This window comes from Stegostoma tigrinum, chromosome 8, assembly GCF_030684315.1.
Source record: "Stegostoma tigrinum isolate sSteTig4 chromosome 8, sSteTig4.hap1, whole genome shotgun sequence".
NCBI classification, from domain to species: Eukaryota; Metazoa; Chordata; class Chondrichthyes; order Orectolobiformes; family Stegostomatidae; genus Stegostoma; species Stegostoma tigrinum.
Window position 1 is genome coordinate 36,592,139 of NC_081361.1, and position 16,863 is coordinate 36,609,001.

General features: G+C 41.1%; 1 protein-coding gene across 1 annotated transcript in view; it reads right to left on the bottom strand.

Annotated features, from left to right (window-relative positions):
• Positions 1-15,093, bottom strand: part of aspm (assembly factor for spindle microtubules) — a 67,163-nt gene extending 52,070 nt beyond the window's left edge. Inside the window, exons 1-6 of the mRNA XM_048539438.2 lie at positions 14,716-15,093; positions 10,094-10,234; positions 4,800-6,084; positions 2,930-3,031; positions 1,549-1,695; positions 988-1,236 (exon numbers count right to left, since the gene is read on the bottom strand). Of these exons, the coding sequence (XP_048395395.1) occupies positions 988-1,236; positions 1,549-1,695; positions 2,930-3,031; positions 4,800-6,084; positions 10,094-10,234; positions 14,716-14,970 (2,179 nt within the window). The 5' untranslated portion in view covers positions 14,971-15,093. The remainder of the gene's footprint in view (positions 1-987; positions 1,237-1,548; positions 1,696-2,929; positions 3,032-4,799; positions 6,085-10,093; positions 10,235-14,715) is intronic.
• Positions 15,094-16,863: the final 1,770 nt, after the last annotated feature.

The window sequence follows — 16,863 nt, forward strand, 5'->3', positions numbered from 1 at the left end:
TCTTTACCTTTATTGTTATCTCCATCGCCCAGAGACATCTGGATTTGTTTACCTGTCTTTCCCTTGAGAATGCTGAAGAGGAATGTTCAGTTGAGATATTCAAGAATTGGATTGTTATTTGAAAAAGGAAGGATCAGTAGGACTACAAGAAGGTGGGAGATTAGCACGAGCTAAATTGCTACCATTGAGTGCTGCCGCAGACCAAAAAGCCTCATTCTATTCTCTATCAATTGCATCAGAGCACTCAGTGCCTTTCCTAGAAGATTGCATATTTGATTATTGGATAAAGTTTGTATGTGGCTTCACTACGTTCAAGTGTGACATGATTGAGTATTTTTTTCATCTCTTTTAGGTATGCTTCCATATTCTCTGCTTCTCTTCCCTTTCAACCATGCAAATAAAAAGTGGGGTGATAGATGATTTGTGTGAAGCATAGACCTGTTAGGCCAAATGGTCTGTTACTACATTGTACTTTAATAACCAGCTTAGGGGAAAATATCTCCCTTCACACTACTAATTCAATGTAATAGTCAGGAAATTTTGAGCTGCCAAGATTTCCAAAACTTCCTAATGGCCTAGGCCAAGGTCACGAAGCATGAAGCAACTTTCCAGAAATTCCCAAACTTTGTTCATACATACCACAAGGTTGAGAACTCACAAACATTGCTGTTGTCTCAAAACTGTGGTTGAAAAATTCATTTCATACTTCTCTGCTATGATGTGGAGAGGGCAAAAAGACAATTTGTTGCCTAAGCAAGCCTGACTGAGCTAAAATTTAGAGAATACCAACACCACATATTATGGTTCAGTTTTTATTAAATTTTATTAAAATTTCATCATATTGATTTGTTTTTCAGAGTTTCATTCAAACAAGAAGTTTCAAAATTCCCTCAAGACTGTGAAATCCCTCCTCCAAGACTGCAAATCTTACATGAGCTTCAAAATTAGCACAGTAAAAACAGAAGAATTATATGCTTGAAAATTTACCAATGTCTTTCCAGAGATATCGGTCTTTCCGAACAACCAGATGTTTAGCTTCAATGGCTGCTTCCAACTTATGTATAACTTTAACCATCCCTTCAGATGCAAATAGTCTGCAGGCTGCACGGCGAAGTCGATTAAGTCTACATTTTGCAGTGTATGCTCTCAGTGACATTTCTTCATTGGTTGGTGCTGCAGGGACACTAATTTTGTGGTGCTGCGTTTCAGAACCCATAAACAGCGTAGCAGTATTTACTGAAAAAAAACAAAAATAAATACTGTAACAACAGGGCTTAACATTTTTGATAACTATCTTCCTGATTAAGAGCCAGAAAAGGATTTCTTTGATTGATTAGGCATATTTAAAAATTCACATAAAATTTGAAACAGGTCATCCAGCACGAAGATTGACAAGAAACTGCTGCCAACATAAAAATTCTTAAATACACACTTGAAAAGGTGAGAAACAGTGGCAAAATGTAACACCTGTGATGAATACAACACAAACTATAGAAAAAAAAGAGTGAACACAAAGCAGCACATTGTACGCTGCTCAAGAGACCTCACCTCTTGAGGTCTCTGTATTCACTGTAAAGTCATCAGGAGTAAGAATGAAATTCAGCCACCACGTGAATCCCCTTTCCTGCTTTTCTTTCCATTGTTCATCATAATACATGTTTCCTGTAGAAAATGGGTTTGGATGCCTAGGAATAACTGTAAATAAGAAATGTGAATAATTGCATTTCTGATTAGTACATTTAGACAGCAATCGACAAAATAATCTCAAAATTACTATGCATTGCATATATTTTGTTTCAACATTTTTGCGCTTTGATTGGTAATACGAGAAAACAAAACAGAGAGTAGATGTAGTAGTAGATGTTGGTAATTAAGTCGTTCATAATTCCAGCAGCATTTTCTACTAGAACTAATGCATCAACCATTTTACTTAATTAATAACATTTGATTCAAAAATCAAAGGGCACTCATAACAAACTAAAGAATGCAACCAAGATTACACAATCACAAATACATATCTCTGACTGGGTAACAATAACAATATTGCATTTTAGCAGGAATCGTAAAAAATGTATTAATAAGAAATTCAACTAGGTGGCCTACAGCAAACTGAAAAGTATAAATTTTTCATGTTGCCTGATACAAATTTTGAACAAAAAGCTCAAGAGATGTATTAAGATAAAGACGTGAGCAGGTAAGACTTATCAGAATGTCTAAATGCAATTGCCATAGAATATCTATTTTAAAATGGAATTTTTCACCTACTGATTGTTGACACAGCTTGTTTCTCACCTTTCAGCAAGTAATCATGACCTAACTGATATGTTGGGAAAATACCAGGTTCTGTCACATCCCAGCAGAAACCTTCCTGAGGATGCATTTTGTACACCACTTCACAAACCCTAAGTCCAGTGGTCATTCAAAGCCAGCTATATAACTTAGTCCCAGGTCTGTCAAGGCAACATCTTCAAGAACAGGTTTGGTACCTTCTAAAACAGACTGTTATTCACCAAAAGGAAAGGTTTTCACTGGGGCACATGGAACCGGACATAGTTCCTACTATCCCTTGATACAGTAAATCCAGTCCTTTTCTTTTTAAAATGCTCTAGCTGTAGAGTACCAATTTAGAATAGTTCAAATTTCACTGTACAGTTCTTTGTTCAAATGTAAACGATGACCTTTGCAAATGTGTCATCAAAATTGGCATCACTGTCAGCTGTAATACAAGTATATGTAACCGTAAATGTAAAAAAATTGTATGAAAATGACTTGAACAAAGTAAAAATACAACAAAAAAGCAAATAGAACCTCAAGGCATTGCAAAGTTACTTCATATAAACAGTTAAACAGATCATCTTGAAAAAAGTATTAACTTTTTTGTTCAGTTTAAAAAAGTTAGCAAGTCTACAAATACTGTACATTCACCTACCTGTCTTGATTAATTTCCTAAAAGCAAATTGCGACTGAGCAACTCCAGGCATAAGCTTTCCAGGTTTTACTTGAGCAGTAACAGAGGCCTGAACATGAGAAACTGTGGAGTTCAACAAAACTATACATTTTACTCCATGAATTTACTACATGCTACAATAGCTAATCCTTAAAGCAAGCATCTTTAAAAACTGCCAAAACAATAAAAAAGTCACATTTGCATAACATATATTTGTTTAGCAATTGATTAAGCAGTAATGTTTGTGTACAGTAATGAGCGTGATGTGGAGTTATTAACTATTTGTATGCTAGGCAATTTACATCAATAATAGATGGACAAAGTTGAACTTCCTTTCTATGAAAAATAGATACCACTTATACACAAGGTACACAGATTTCTGAAACAAAATGAAGAAACTCTACAGCACCACTTGTTTCATTTGCCTTATGGGCAAGATAAGCTGCCAAGAACATATTCTTTAATTAGACCTGGGGCCTATGCCAATGACATACCTCAGGTTCCTATCTGATTAGGCAAAAGCTTTGCTATGGCATGATCTGTACAGTACTGTTTTATAAAAATTAGACTTCAAGCAACTGAATAACCCCCTACTATGTGACAGCAGAACTGTTCAGTAACTGCTGAACCTTTGGGCCAGATTTTCCAAGGAAAGGCAATCTTATTTAGATTGCTACACCAGCCCTTTCCAAGAAGGGAATTCAGGCCTCTGGTGGTAATATGTAACTGTACTTCCTACAGGATAGTTCTTTTGTAGGGCAGAGGAGTCAGAGGAAGACAAACCACACCTCTTTTCACAGCAGTCAGAGGCAGTATTCTGAAAGTCAAAAATCCTGACAACTATTTGAACAGTTGCTGTCAAACTGTAATACACAAGTCAAGTGTAACGTTAGAGTGCTGAGAGGGCAGAGTGAATAGCGTTTTAGGTAAGTAAGCTAGCAGGTGGGTAGGACAACGTGTGTAGTGTGCTCGCCGTGAAAGGGATAAAGATGCTAGGATATCTGATCAGTACAGGTACCATGCAGAGGGTGGGATGCAGTGGGTTGCATGCCAATAAATTATACCATATTTAGGGCAGGTGAAGGTGGATGGAGAATATAGGGTGTGGAGGGAGGTGTATTTGGGGAGTGTGATAGGTATGGGCTCAGCTGAAGAGTTATTCAGGAATTAGACTATGTATTTAACGCTCTAAATTCTCCTGAAAAACAATTTTACTTAAATGTAAACTTCAGGAAGCCCCACAAGAGTGCAGGATTTATTTCAGTAGAAAATTTAATTTCCCAGGCAATTCCTTTGGAGAGGGTTATGATTAGGAATTCTGCAGGATGTACACGTATAACCCATATCTAGTATAACCAGCTGGCCAGTCAAAAAGAACAACTAGAAACAATCTAACAGTAATCTCTCTGCCATTTTTATGCTTTGCTTTTGGCAAGCACAGGAATGTAAACTGCTCAATTTTAATTCCACATATTCAAAACTTCTGCTCTCTCTGATTTTTTCAACTTCGCCATACAGTTCAATTTCTAATGAATTGATAGTGCAGATGCATGTTTCTTTCATATTCAACATATCCGTAGCAAATAAACTGTTTCCGAGCACAGAAGTAAAAGAAAGCAATTTGAAACGTTCAATGTGACTCAAACACCAAAGTCTCATGCTTTTCTCGTCTTCCCATTAGTGATAGAGTTTCGGAATATAATGCAACACACAAAATTTAAAAATTCGAATGAAGCACTGATCAACAGCTTCCTTGCTTTCAAATATCATTACCTTACATTAATACATGAGGTAAACAAATGAAATATGCTCTCTAAAATCCACCACATTCTCTACATAAAATTGAACGCACCAGATATCCTCTTCTGGAGTGGTCTTCCTCCAACTGAATTATATTTTTTATGATTTGATTTTCTACTTAGTTTTTCCACCTGTACAGACTTTCTTTTGTTAGTAATAATATCCTTTTCATGTGCATCTGATAAGAACTCAGAACTTTTTCTTTTTCTGCCAGAAAAGGATTGTTGGTTAGCGAGACTTGGATTTCTGTTTTCAGCATCAGTCTGTACAATACCAACAGAATGTGAACTGGAATTGGTGTTGATTTCAATAACCTTCTTCCTTGATAGCTTAACCTTTCTCTCAAATTCAGGAGGTCTTACAGAGTTACTTTTGGTTGTTGTAGTGGTGTAGACAGGGAGTAATTTAGTTTGGGCAGAGTGATGTGAGTGTGGTTTAGATGGCTGTGTACTCTGCGGACCATTAGACGGTTTTGACGACACAAAAAAAGTTAACCTTGACTTAAGTGGTCTCAGTTCTTCCATTTTTATAACAGGGGGAGAACCATTCTCTGGCCTGGACGATCCATGTGTCCCCACTAAGCCTAACCTGTCATTACTTTTCTTCTGTTTTGAGGAATTTCCCGACTGCAATGCAATTTTGTTTGAGGTTGTTTCAACAGCCTGTACTTGACTTAAACCTGGTAAAGACTGATTCATAGTTTCTAACGCATCCTTCAAAAACTGATCTGGCGATAGCACTGACTCAGCAATTACTTCAGGGTCTCCTTCAGGAACATAACTGTCATTTACGAAAGAATCAGGGCTTAAGATCCGACGCCCATTAATAGGAGTAGGAGGAGCAGATATACAGGGCAAATTTGATGGTGTCTGGACAGCAAATTCTTTCCCTGGTTGGCATACCAAGTTCACTCCAGATTCCACAAAAGTCTCAACTGTGCACAATTCATTAGGCTTTTTGTCATCATCCAGCCTTGTCTCATTTTGCATTATTATTCCATTACTATGAAGGACAGAATAAGTAGTAGAACGTTTAAGCGAAGACGGTGTACAATTTTCAAATTCTTCCTTTACTTGACCTGGTGGTAATATAGGAGATAATTGCAGTATCTCATGACCATGAAATGCTGAAGGGTGATGAAGAGGAGGAACTCTATCCCCAACTGGACTCAGATTTTCACATGATTGAAGAGGGCTGCGAGGTTCCACTGTTTTCATAATATCCACCTTTTGTGATATGATGATCGTTTTGCTGGCAATCGATGCACTTCTTTTTGGTTTCAAAAGACCAGAACCTTCCGAGGCCTGCTTTCTTTTTATTGATTCCCACAGGCTTCGCTGTGGAAGTAAAGTAAGTGTTCAGATTTAATTTTCAAACTATTTTGCACAAGATACTTGTAATAAATTCTCAAATCAAATAAATCAGAAGTTTTCCAACTTTTTAAAACCAGGAAAGCATAAACAAAAAGGAAAATCTAAGTTATAACTGCATCCAACCATTAAAAAGTGCTTTTAAGAGTTCTTAAATGATAAGTTTTAAACTTTTGTGCAAGGACATCAGAAGTGAACGTAAGGCACAGGGTGCTGTCCCACCCAGCTTTTGATCAGACAATGAGCTCAACTCCACTTTCATGTACATTCTACAAAAACTTGGATCCACAAGTCAAAAGCCTATCCATCTCAACCTTAACGGTATATGCTGGCTCAAGTGTCCATGGTTCTCTAGGGTAGAGAATTCCAAATATTTACAACACTCAGAAGAAACTCACCCTCTAAAAAGGACATTGCCTTCCATTGATTCTGGGTTTCCACACCAGGGGAAATATCCTTTCAACATCTAACCTGTCAGGCCCTCTTATAATCTTATATACTTCAATAAAGAGAATGATCTTTCATTCTCAACTCCAGAATGAATGAAAGCTTAACGTTCTTGATGGCTCCTCACGAGTCAAAGGTTTCATCCCTGGAGTCAAACTCGTGAACCTTTTCTGAACAGCTTCCAATTTCAGTATACACCTTCTTCATTAAGAAGATCAAAACTGTGTATACTCCAGCTACAGTCTACCAATGGCCTATACAGGCGGAGTCGGGTTTCCCTACTTTTAATCTCTATCTCATCTGCAATAAAATCCTAATTATGTGCCGTGCTCACTAACTTCAAAGTGTCTGTGCATAAGGAGATCCAGAACCCTGTTTCTACAGCATCCTGCAATCTCTTTAAGCTTGGATAGTTTTGACTTTTCTTCCAATGGAAGCAAATATCCACAACTTTCAACATAAGCCACCTGCCATAATTTACTCAATGATTGAGCAACAGTATCCTTCTGCAGACATTGTCCTCCTGCCAATTGGCTTTCCCACCTGTCATCACATTATCAAATTTAGCAATATTGCACTGTAAAAATTCTAAACAGTTGATATTCCAACATTTTTTACTGCTGCATAGAATGAGTTACAATTTGCCAACTTGAAGGCGATCTATTTATCCTGACTATTTCTTGTCAGCTAGCCAGTTCTCTATTTATGTAATATATTGCTACCAGAAGCTCTTGTGTGCAATAACTTTTAATGTGGAACTTTATCAAACTTTTTTGGAAATCCTAATACACTTTATCTACTGGTTCTTGTTTATCCACTCTACCAATTACATCCTCAAGGAACTACTACTTTGGTCTGGCATGACTTCACTATCATGCAAAGTCAATTTCGTTTTATCTTGATTTTCTCAAGAATAAGTGCAAGGGAACCTGGCCCATATTATCCTGCTGTCAGCCTCCTTTCCTAGCAAAAAACATTAGATCTACAAATTTTCACTGGTTCCTAGCTATACTCTAGAAATCTTTAGCATATTGTAATCAATCCGTTCACAATCTGTGCAGCCGTTTCTATCAAGGTCCCAGGATGAAAGCCATTAGGTGACAAGTGCAGGGATCTACTCAGTTTTTATTCCCATTAGTTTGTAAGGCACCTTTTTACCCCCTCAGGAAATAGTGATTGTTTCTAAAGTTTTACATGACAACAATTTTAACAGATATGATGAAGACTGAATTTTTCCTAATTAGTATTTTTAAAGTGATCTGGTACCTTTAGGGACAAAGCAAGTGAGCAATTTGCAATGCAGATAAATATAGCATGCTTGAAGGAAAAGGCGAACTTTGCTCAGTTCCCAAAGCACCACAAGTGTTGCATTCGTTGTTATGTCTGTGTCCGTTGTAGATTAACTGAAAAATTGTTATTATTTGTTAACTGCTCCATTACCATTACATAATTCGACTTCTAGGATGGAAAACTAGATTAACTTTGAACTTAAAAAAAAATTACCAATAGCTATGTCAGCGAATAAAATCATCAGGTCAAATTTACCACATCCATTGAAGCACCAAATGAAACCAAAATTGTTATCAATCTTTTAACCCCAAATAGGAAAGTTGTTAATATACAAGTTTAGAATTCTTGTAGACATATACTGCATTCATTTAAAATCACAGCCATCTCCTATATTGATATTTATTGCAGTACCTTCAATGGAGTCAAATATCTCAACATATTTCCTGAAGTTTTATTCAAAATTTGATTTCAAACCACATCAGAGAATGTCAGGATTAGTGGTCAAAAAGGTAAGGATTTATGGATGCCAAAGGTCGACGTGAGCACGACTGCAACGATCAACAACTGTTGCAATAGAGGAAAATCACACAGCCAAGGGCTAGATTTGGAGAATTATAGGGGAGGCTTATTTGTTCCATGAGCAGTGTGAAAAAGGGCAAAGAAATACAGATCTTAAGAACGTCATGACGCAATGAACAAGGTGATGAGAAAGGCAAATGTTTGGTGGCAAGTCTCTGTCACAAGTCAGCTGGGCAAGGGTAATTTGGCAGATGTTAGGATTTTGCATGGTTGACTGGGCAGAGCATGTCTTTATTGACTTGTTTCATAGACCAATGCAGGGTAGTTGGTCCACTTTGTCCTTTTGTTTTTCACAGAGGTTTATGCAGTACTCGATGGTTACTCCAGATGCAGTTAAGAGTGAATCATATTGCTGTTGCCCCAGCAGACTTGTTGAGCAGAACTGTCATACGTACAGAATCCACACTGCTCAGCCAAAGCCCAAAGTTCTTTTTACTCCATGCTGGCTGCCTTCTGCCATAACAGGACAGACCCAACACAATACAATTGTATGCTATCAGATCCTGAAGAATTGGGGTTCTCAACATTGACTGAAGATCCAATCAAGTTTCACAGCATCAGGTCAAGCATTGGTAAGAAAACCTCCCGCTGATTACCGCCTATCACACCTCTCAGCTAATGAATCTTTGCTTCTGTGTTTTTAAAACAGTATAATATTAAACATATACATGATTAATTAACAGGGTACAAAAGGACAACAATAGTCATGATCAATAGGACATCGAAGGAATCTGGTTGGATTAAACCAAGTGGGTGTAAGAAATAGGAATAGGCTATTTGGACCCCCAAGTCTGCTCTGCCTTACGATGAGATCATGGCTGATCCGACTGGGTCTTAACTCCATTTTCCTACTTGTTCTATGTAGCCCTCAACACCCTTGTAGATCAAAAGTCTGTCTAACTTAAAGTTCGTTATAGTTAACCGTCCAGTCTCCACTGCTCCTTCAAAGGCTAACTGCCCTGAGAAGAAATTCCCTTTCATCCCCACCTTGTGCAATATTCACCAAAAGCAGAGGCAGTGTGCCCTACTCCTTGCTGGAAAGTTGGGGTAGGTGGCTCAGTTAATCCTTGATAAAAGGGGAAGAGCAGCAGTGATCATAGTTGCAGTTTTATTCAAAGGATTTAAGGCTGATACAGCAGGGATGCAGATAGGCAAAGAAAACTTGATGGGTTGAGAGGAAGCAAAGTTATTGGAAACTAAGAAAAGATAGATGACTTGGCTGTGCCATATGGGGAAAAACACAAAAGGATCAAAGAGAATCAAATGGAAATTAAGTATTCTTTACTGTCAAAATCCAGGCACAAATTTATAAGATCAATGCTTATTGTATCTGCTGATACATATGCAATTAATGGTTTGTAATGAGTGATTTATTTACTTTGTTGAAATGGTAAATTACTAAGAATTCATATTTATTTTGTTTACATTGTAGTAAAAGTAATGAAAGTGAGGGCTTCGTGTAGCTTATGGATCCAAAAAGTGATCATGACAATTTTGTAGAAGGTTTAGAGAATCAGAAATATGATCTTACACAGAAAACGGCAAGATTATTTTTATCCCTAAAGTAGGGTGAAGATGAAAAGCTGACCGAAGTAGTTTTGTCTATAATATAAATACACACAAACATTGTGAACTAGGAAACAGAAACAAACTCTCCAACCTTTTTTTTGGGTGCATCCTCTGCTTTTCCCAGAAGGATGCAAAGAACTTTCACACAGCCAACATTGAATGTCACAGTTTCTCGTATGCCTCCAATGTCTACCGGTGTCCAAGTTATGGAAAGGTAATATTTTTCTGCTGGCTGCAAGAAGAAGCATACATTTCAAAAGATGGGAGCTATGTTAAAAGTTTAATTACTGGACAATTAAAAGCAAATAAAAAAAGCAGTTAAGAATGATATGTGAAATGCTTCTGCAGGATTTGTTTAACAATTCTAAATGCATGCTGGAACACACTTCTGTATTAGGGTGCAGCCAAGACTAAAAACAAAGATTATAAATGTTTTTTCTTACCACATTCCTGAAAGAATGATAACACACAACTGTCCTGCAATAGCTATTGCTAGCACCATGGAATTCTGCTGAACCAGCTACACAATACAGAAGAGGAGAATTCAAGCCATTCATCATAGGTCGCAAAGGGTATTTGTAATCACAAACGTAAAAAAAAATACATAAGTCAGTTACATTCTGGAGCTTGTTTACAACAGCGTCAATTTCCAAAGATGCCATCTTCTTTACTTAAAAACAAACAAGAAAGCTTTTGAGAGTCTTCATGTCTTACCTCACTCGAAGAGCAGACTGAAATTGTCAAAGAAGTTAAAATTTTGGGGGATTTTGCATAGTTTGACAACTTACCAGTTGGGTTACCCAGGCGAACAGAAAACACTGTCCCCCCCACGTTTCTGTACTTAACAAGAACTAGTATTTATTACTATAACTAGAGTTATACACCGACACACAGACGTTAAGTGGACAAAATACAAACTGGGGAAGCAGTTCAATGACCTGAGTCCACAGGAACAACAGGAATAGTTGAGATCATCCTTTCACTTGTTAGGATTTTCTGCTTTTCAACCTCTCTTCTGTAAATTCTCTTCACTTTATTTTAGCAAGAAGCACAGGTGATTGGTGCAATAGTTTGCAAAACCTCTTACATACAAGTTAAAAGACCACAGGTTGCAGTTACAATATGGGAAGATAAACTAGCTTTCTTCAGGTTTCAGGTATTTTATTGATAGAAAGACATACCATATGTAACAGTTCAAAGGCGTCTGCCAATATTATTCATACCAACAAGCTGTTTGGTTACCCAGGAATCAGTCAGGGTGATGGCCCTGGCCATCCACAATTAGTCACAACCCCACAAACCAATCAGCAACTTGTTTCCAGCGGAATCTCACTTTGTACACAGGCCAGCACCATGGCTGGAGACAATAAGGCTCCTATTTCTTGAACAAAATTGCACTTACAATGAATTTCTGCTGACTTTATTTTTAAACAGTGCAGCAATTCCTTCCACAGTCCTTTGTCTGTATCAGTTTACCATCAGAAATACAGAAAAATTAAAAGATGTGGTCTTTACATGGGAAGGAGATTGCCCAGGAGGTATTATCACTAGATTATTGATCTAGGATCTCAGCTAATGTTGTGGGGGCCTGTCTTCGAATCCCAAAACAACAGATAACAGAATTTGAATTCAATGACAAAAAAAAATCTGGAGTTAAGAATCTACCGATGACCATGAAATCTGTGTCGATTGTCAGAAAAACCGATCTGACTCACTAATAGCCTTCAGGGCAGGAAATCTGCCATCCTCATCTAGTCTGGTCTACATACTACTCCAGACCTACAGCAATGTAAGTGACTCAACTGCCTTCTGAAATGGTCTGGCAGCCACTCAATTGTACCAATTACTACAAAGTCTCAAAGAAATGAAACCAAAGACGTCATCTCTCCCAATCTGCCCAATGCAGATGAATTTGTCCATGAATATCAATAAAAGTAGCCACTGCACAGCCCCGCCTTCACATTGAGAATAACCTCCATCATGTTGTGTGGCACTACCACCATGCTAAATGGGAGAGACTTCAAAACAGATCTAATAATTGAAGACAGGGCATTCATGAGGTGCTGTGGGTCATCAACAGCAGCAGAATCGTACCCCAGCATAATCCGTAACCTCATGGCCCACCATCTCGCTCACTCAACCATTACTATCAAATCAGGGGTGCAATGGAGAGTGCAGGAGGACATGCCTGAAAATGAGGTATCAACTTGGGGAAGCCACCAAACAAAATTATTTGCATGTCACACAGCATAAGTAGCAAGTGACTGTCAGAGCTAAGCGATCCCACGGCCAAAGGATCAGATCTAAGCTCAGCAATCCTGCCACATCCATTTGTGAATGGTGGTGGATGATTAAACAACTCAGTGGACAAGGCTACTCGACAAATATCCCCATCCTTGATGGTGGAAGAGCCCAGCACATCAGGCCAAAAGACAAAGCTGAGGCTTTTACAGCAAACTTCAGCCAGAACTGCCAAGTGGATTATCTATCTTGGCCTCTTTCAGCAGTTCCCACAGTTACAGTTACCATCCTTCAGGCAATTCAATTTGTTCCAAGTGATATCAAGAAATGATTGAGACACTAGTCACTGTAAAGGCTATGGGGCCTTACAATATTTTAGCAATATTGCTGAAAGTTGGCACTCCAGATCTTGCCACTCCCCAAGACAAGCTTATCCAGCACAGTGACAACACTGGAATGTGAAAAATTACCTAAGTACGTACCGTACATAAAGAGCAGGAAAAATCCAACCCAGCCAATTACCACTCCATCAGTCTACTCTCGATCTTCAGTAAAGTGATGCAAGGTGTCAACAGCAGTGCTGTCAAACCACACCTGCACTCGTTCCAGCCTTGGTCCAAATATAGACAGAAGAGCTTAATTTCTGAGGTGAGGCAAGAGTGACAGCCCTTAACATAAAGGTTGTGCTCAACCGAATGTAGCATCAAGGACTCCTAAAACTAGAGTCAATGGGTATCAAGGGACAAACTCTCCAGTGGTTAGAGTCATACCTGACACATAGGAAGATGGTTGTGGTTGCTGGAGATCAGTCATCTCAGCTCCAGGGTATCACTGCAGGTGCTCCTCAGGGTAGTATCCTAGGCCTAACCATCTTCAGTTGCTTCAATGACCTTCCCTCCATTATAAGTTCCAAAGTTGGGATGTCTGTTGATGATTGCATAATGTTCAGCACCATTTGTGAATCCTCAGATATTGAAGCAGTCCATGTTCAAATGCAACAAGATCTGGATAAGATTCAGGCTTGGGCTGACAAGTAGAAAGTAACATTCATGCCAACACTGTTACCATCACAGAACCCTCCACTAACATCAACCTGGGGGTTATCATTGACCAGAAACTCAACTGGGCTCGATGCACAAACATCAAGGTTATGGTTACAAAAGCTGGTCAGAGGCTAGGAATACTGCAACAAGTAACTCATCTCCTGACTCCTTTAACCTGCCCGCTATCAAGGGGGCAGAAGTCAGGAGTGTGATGGAATACTCCCCGCTTACTTGGATGAGTCCAGAGCCAACGATACTCAAGAAGCTTGAGGACAAAGCAGCTTGCTTGATCAGCACTACATCCACAAGCATCCACTTCCTCCACCACTAATGTTCAGTAGCTGCAATGTATACTGTCAACAAGATGCACTGCAGAAATTCAAAGATCCAACAGCACCCTCCAAGCCTATTAACACTGCCAACTAGAAGGACAAGGGCAGCAGATATGTGGGAACACCACTATCTTCAGGTTTCACTCCAAGCCACTACCCATTCTGACTTGGAAATGTATAGCATTCCTTGACTGTTGCTGGGTCAAAACCCTGGAATTCCCTTCCCAATGGCATTGTGGGTCAATCCACAGCCGTCACTTATTCCGGATGAAGACAGTAGAATTCGTAATATCGGACGACGGCTGATCTGGTTTGTCGTTATGAATGTTTGACATGTTTTTAGAGCAGAACGCTGGCTTCAAAACCTTCATGTTTTAGTGGGAGATGTCAATAACCGCAACTTTGGTTCTGGAAATTGACAGCATCAAAAAGCACATACACAAAATGATCTCATCGGACTGCCACTGTTTTCCAAAAATATCAATCTTAATAGTTTTTATAAATCAAAGAACCCAATGTCAAACAGTTAAAAAGCTACACATTTAAAAAAAATTCCAAACTATTAGAAGCTACAAAGTTTTTTTAAAAATCCAACCGAAGCCAGAGACACGCACACCAAAGCCAAGGATGAAATTGACACGGCATCAACTTAACTAACTCAGAGATAGTAAGAACTGCTGATGCTGTAGTCAGGGATAGCAGTGTGGAGTTGGATGCTGCCTGGCCTGCCGTGCTCCTCCAGCTCCACAGTGTGTTACCTTCACCCAAGATGCGACGGTAACATGACAAATGCTACTGCACTCGGGTTTCTGAGCGAACTTTTACAGTTCGTTGTTCATGATCCGCCACACACCCAGATAAAAGTGATCTTGGTCATCTTGTTTAAGCGAGTTTACCCTCAGGCACTGAACAAATTATTGGCGGGGGTGCTTCCCAAATAATTGCATATGGAAATTAGATTACATATCGAATATACTTACCAATGCACCAACTCGATGATGATCTGGGGAGGATGAGGAGTTTGCGGGGGGTGGGGGGAGGGGAAAGCTGTGGTCTTATTGGGAACACGGACTTCAGTTGAAAGACTGGCCCCTTACCTCAACCACGAATTCCCGTTCGCTGACTGTAAACCCCTTAGAGGTGGGAAACTTGTCGATCGTCACCCAAACCGGGACGCTCTCGGGATTCTCGATGGCCAAGGTCTCCGTCTTGGAACTGCCGGTCCTCACGCTGTTGAAGCAGATATACGGCGTCCGGGCGAAGTGAGTGAGGATGAGGACCGGGACATCCTCGCCTCCACCGGACAAGGCTGGGATCCCGCGGTACGGCCGCCGGGCCGAGCTCACCTCCATCTTGATCTTTCCGAAGCGCCGCTCCCCGCAGTGAAGTGTTTGTGTCTTTCGCCTCCCAAGCCGACGCTCACCGCCGTTCTGCCAACACCAACCTCATCCGTGACCGTTAGCGCAACCACCCTACTCGCTGCGGAATTCAAACAATCGCCTTCAGCCAATCACCCTGCCGGACACCGCGCATCGCCTACCAATCAGGGAGCTGACACGCTCAAGCCAATAGGACGGCGCTGTGCTCTCAGCCCCGCCCCGCCGCCCAATTTCAAACCCCGGATCGCCAGCGGCTTCGGCTGTTCGAAAACATTCCGATCCTCCCCACGAGACCATGCCTGACCGTTGGTGATGAGGGGCTGGAGGCGGAACTTAGCAGGCGACTGAAATTCATCTGGGGATAGGGATTGGCATTGAGCTGGAGCTTGGCGGATATTCGACTGGCATTGACTGGGGACTTGGCTGGTATTGACCTGGTGCTTGGCTGATACTGAACTAGGGCTTGGCTGGTATGACTGGCGACTGGGTAGACCTGGCATAAAGCTGTGCAGGCTGGACTGGTGAGTGATAATGAGAACTGCAGATGCTGGAGAATCCAAGATAATAAAATGTGAAGCTGGATGAACACAGCAGGCCCAGCAGCATCTCAGGAGCACAAAAGCTGATGTTTCGGGCCTAGAACCTTCATCAGAGAGGGAGATGGGGTGAGGGTTCTGGAATAAATCAGGAGAGACAGGGAGACGGACCGAAGGTGGAGAGAAAAGAAGATAGGTGGAGAGGAGAGTATAGGTGGGGAGGTAGGGAGGGGATAGGTCAGTCCAGGGAAGACAGACAGGTCAAGGAGGTGGGATGAGGTTAGTAGGTAGGAGATGGAGGTGCAGCTTCGGGTGGGAGGAAGGGATGGGTGAGAGGAAGAACAGGTTAGGGAGGCAGAGACAGGTTGGACTGGTTTTGGGATGCAGTGGGGGGAGGGGAAGAGCTGGGCTGGTTGTGTGGTGCAGTGGGAGGAGGGGACGTACTGGGCTGGTTTTGGGATGCGGTCAGGGAAGGGGAGATTTTGAAGCTGGTGAAGTCCACATTGATACCATTGGGCTGCAGGGTTCCCAAGCAGAATATGAGTTGCTGTTCCTGCAACCATCGGGTGGCATCATTGTGGCACTGCAGGAGGCCCATGATGGACATGTCATCTAAAGAATGGGAGGGAGAGTGGAAATGGTTCGCGACTGGAAGGTGCAGTTCTTTATTGCGAAGTGAGCAGAGGTGTTCTGCAAAGCGGTCCCCAAGCCTCTGCTTGGTTTCCCCAATGTAGAGGAAGCCACACCGGGTACAATGGATACAGTATACCACATTGGCAGATGTGCAGGTGAACCTCTGCTTGATATGGAAAGTCATCTTGGGGCCTGGGATAGGGGTGAGGGGGTAGGTGTGCGAGCAAGTGTAGCATTTCCTGCGGTTGCAGGGGAAGTTGCCGGATGTGGTGGGGTTGGAGGGCAGTGTGGATCGAACAAGGGAGTCACAGAGAGAGTGGTCTCTCCGGAAAGCAGACAAGGGTGGGGATAGAAAAATGTCTTGGGTGGTAGGGTCGGATTGTAGATGGCGGAAGTGTCGGAGGATGATGCGTTGTATCCGGAGGTTGATGGGGTGGTGTGTGAGAATGCGTGGGATCCTATTTGGGCGGTTGTGGCGGGGGCAGGGTGTGAGGGATGTGTGGCGGGAAATGCGGGAGACGTGGTCAAGGGCGTTCTCGACCACTGTGGGAGGAAAGTTGCGGTCCTTGAAGAACTTTGACATCTGGGATGTGCGGGAGTGGAATGCCTCATCGTGGGAGCAGATGTGGCGGAGGCGGAGGAATTGGGAAGAGGGGATGGAATTTTTGCAGGAGGGTGAGTGGGAGGAGGTGTATTC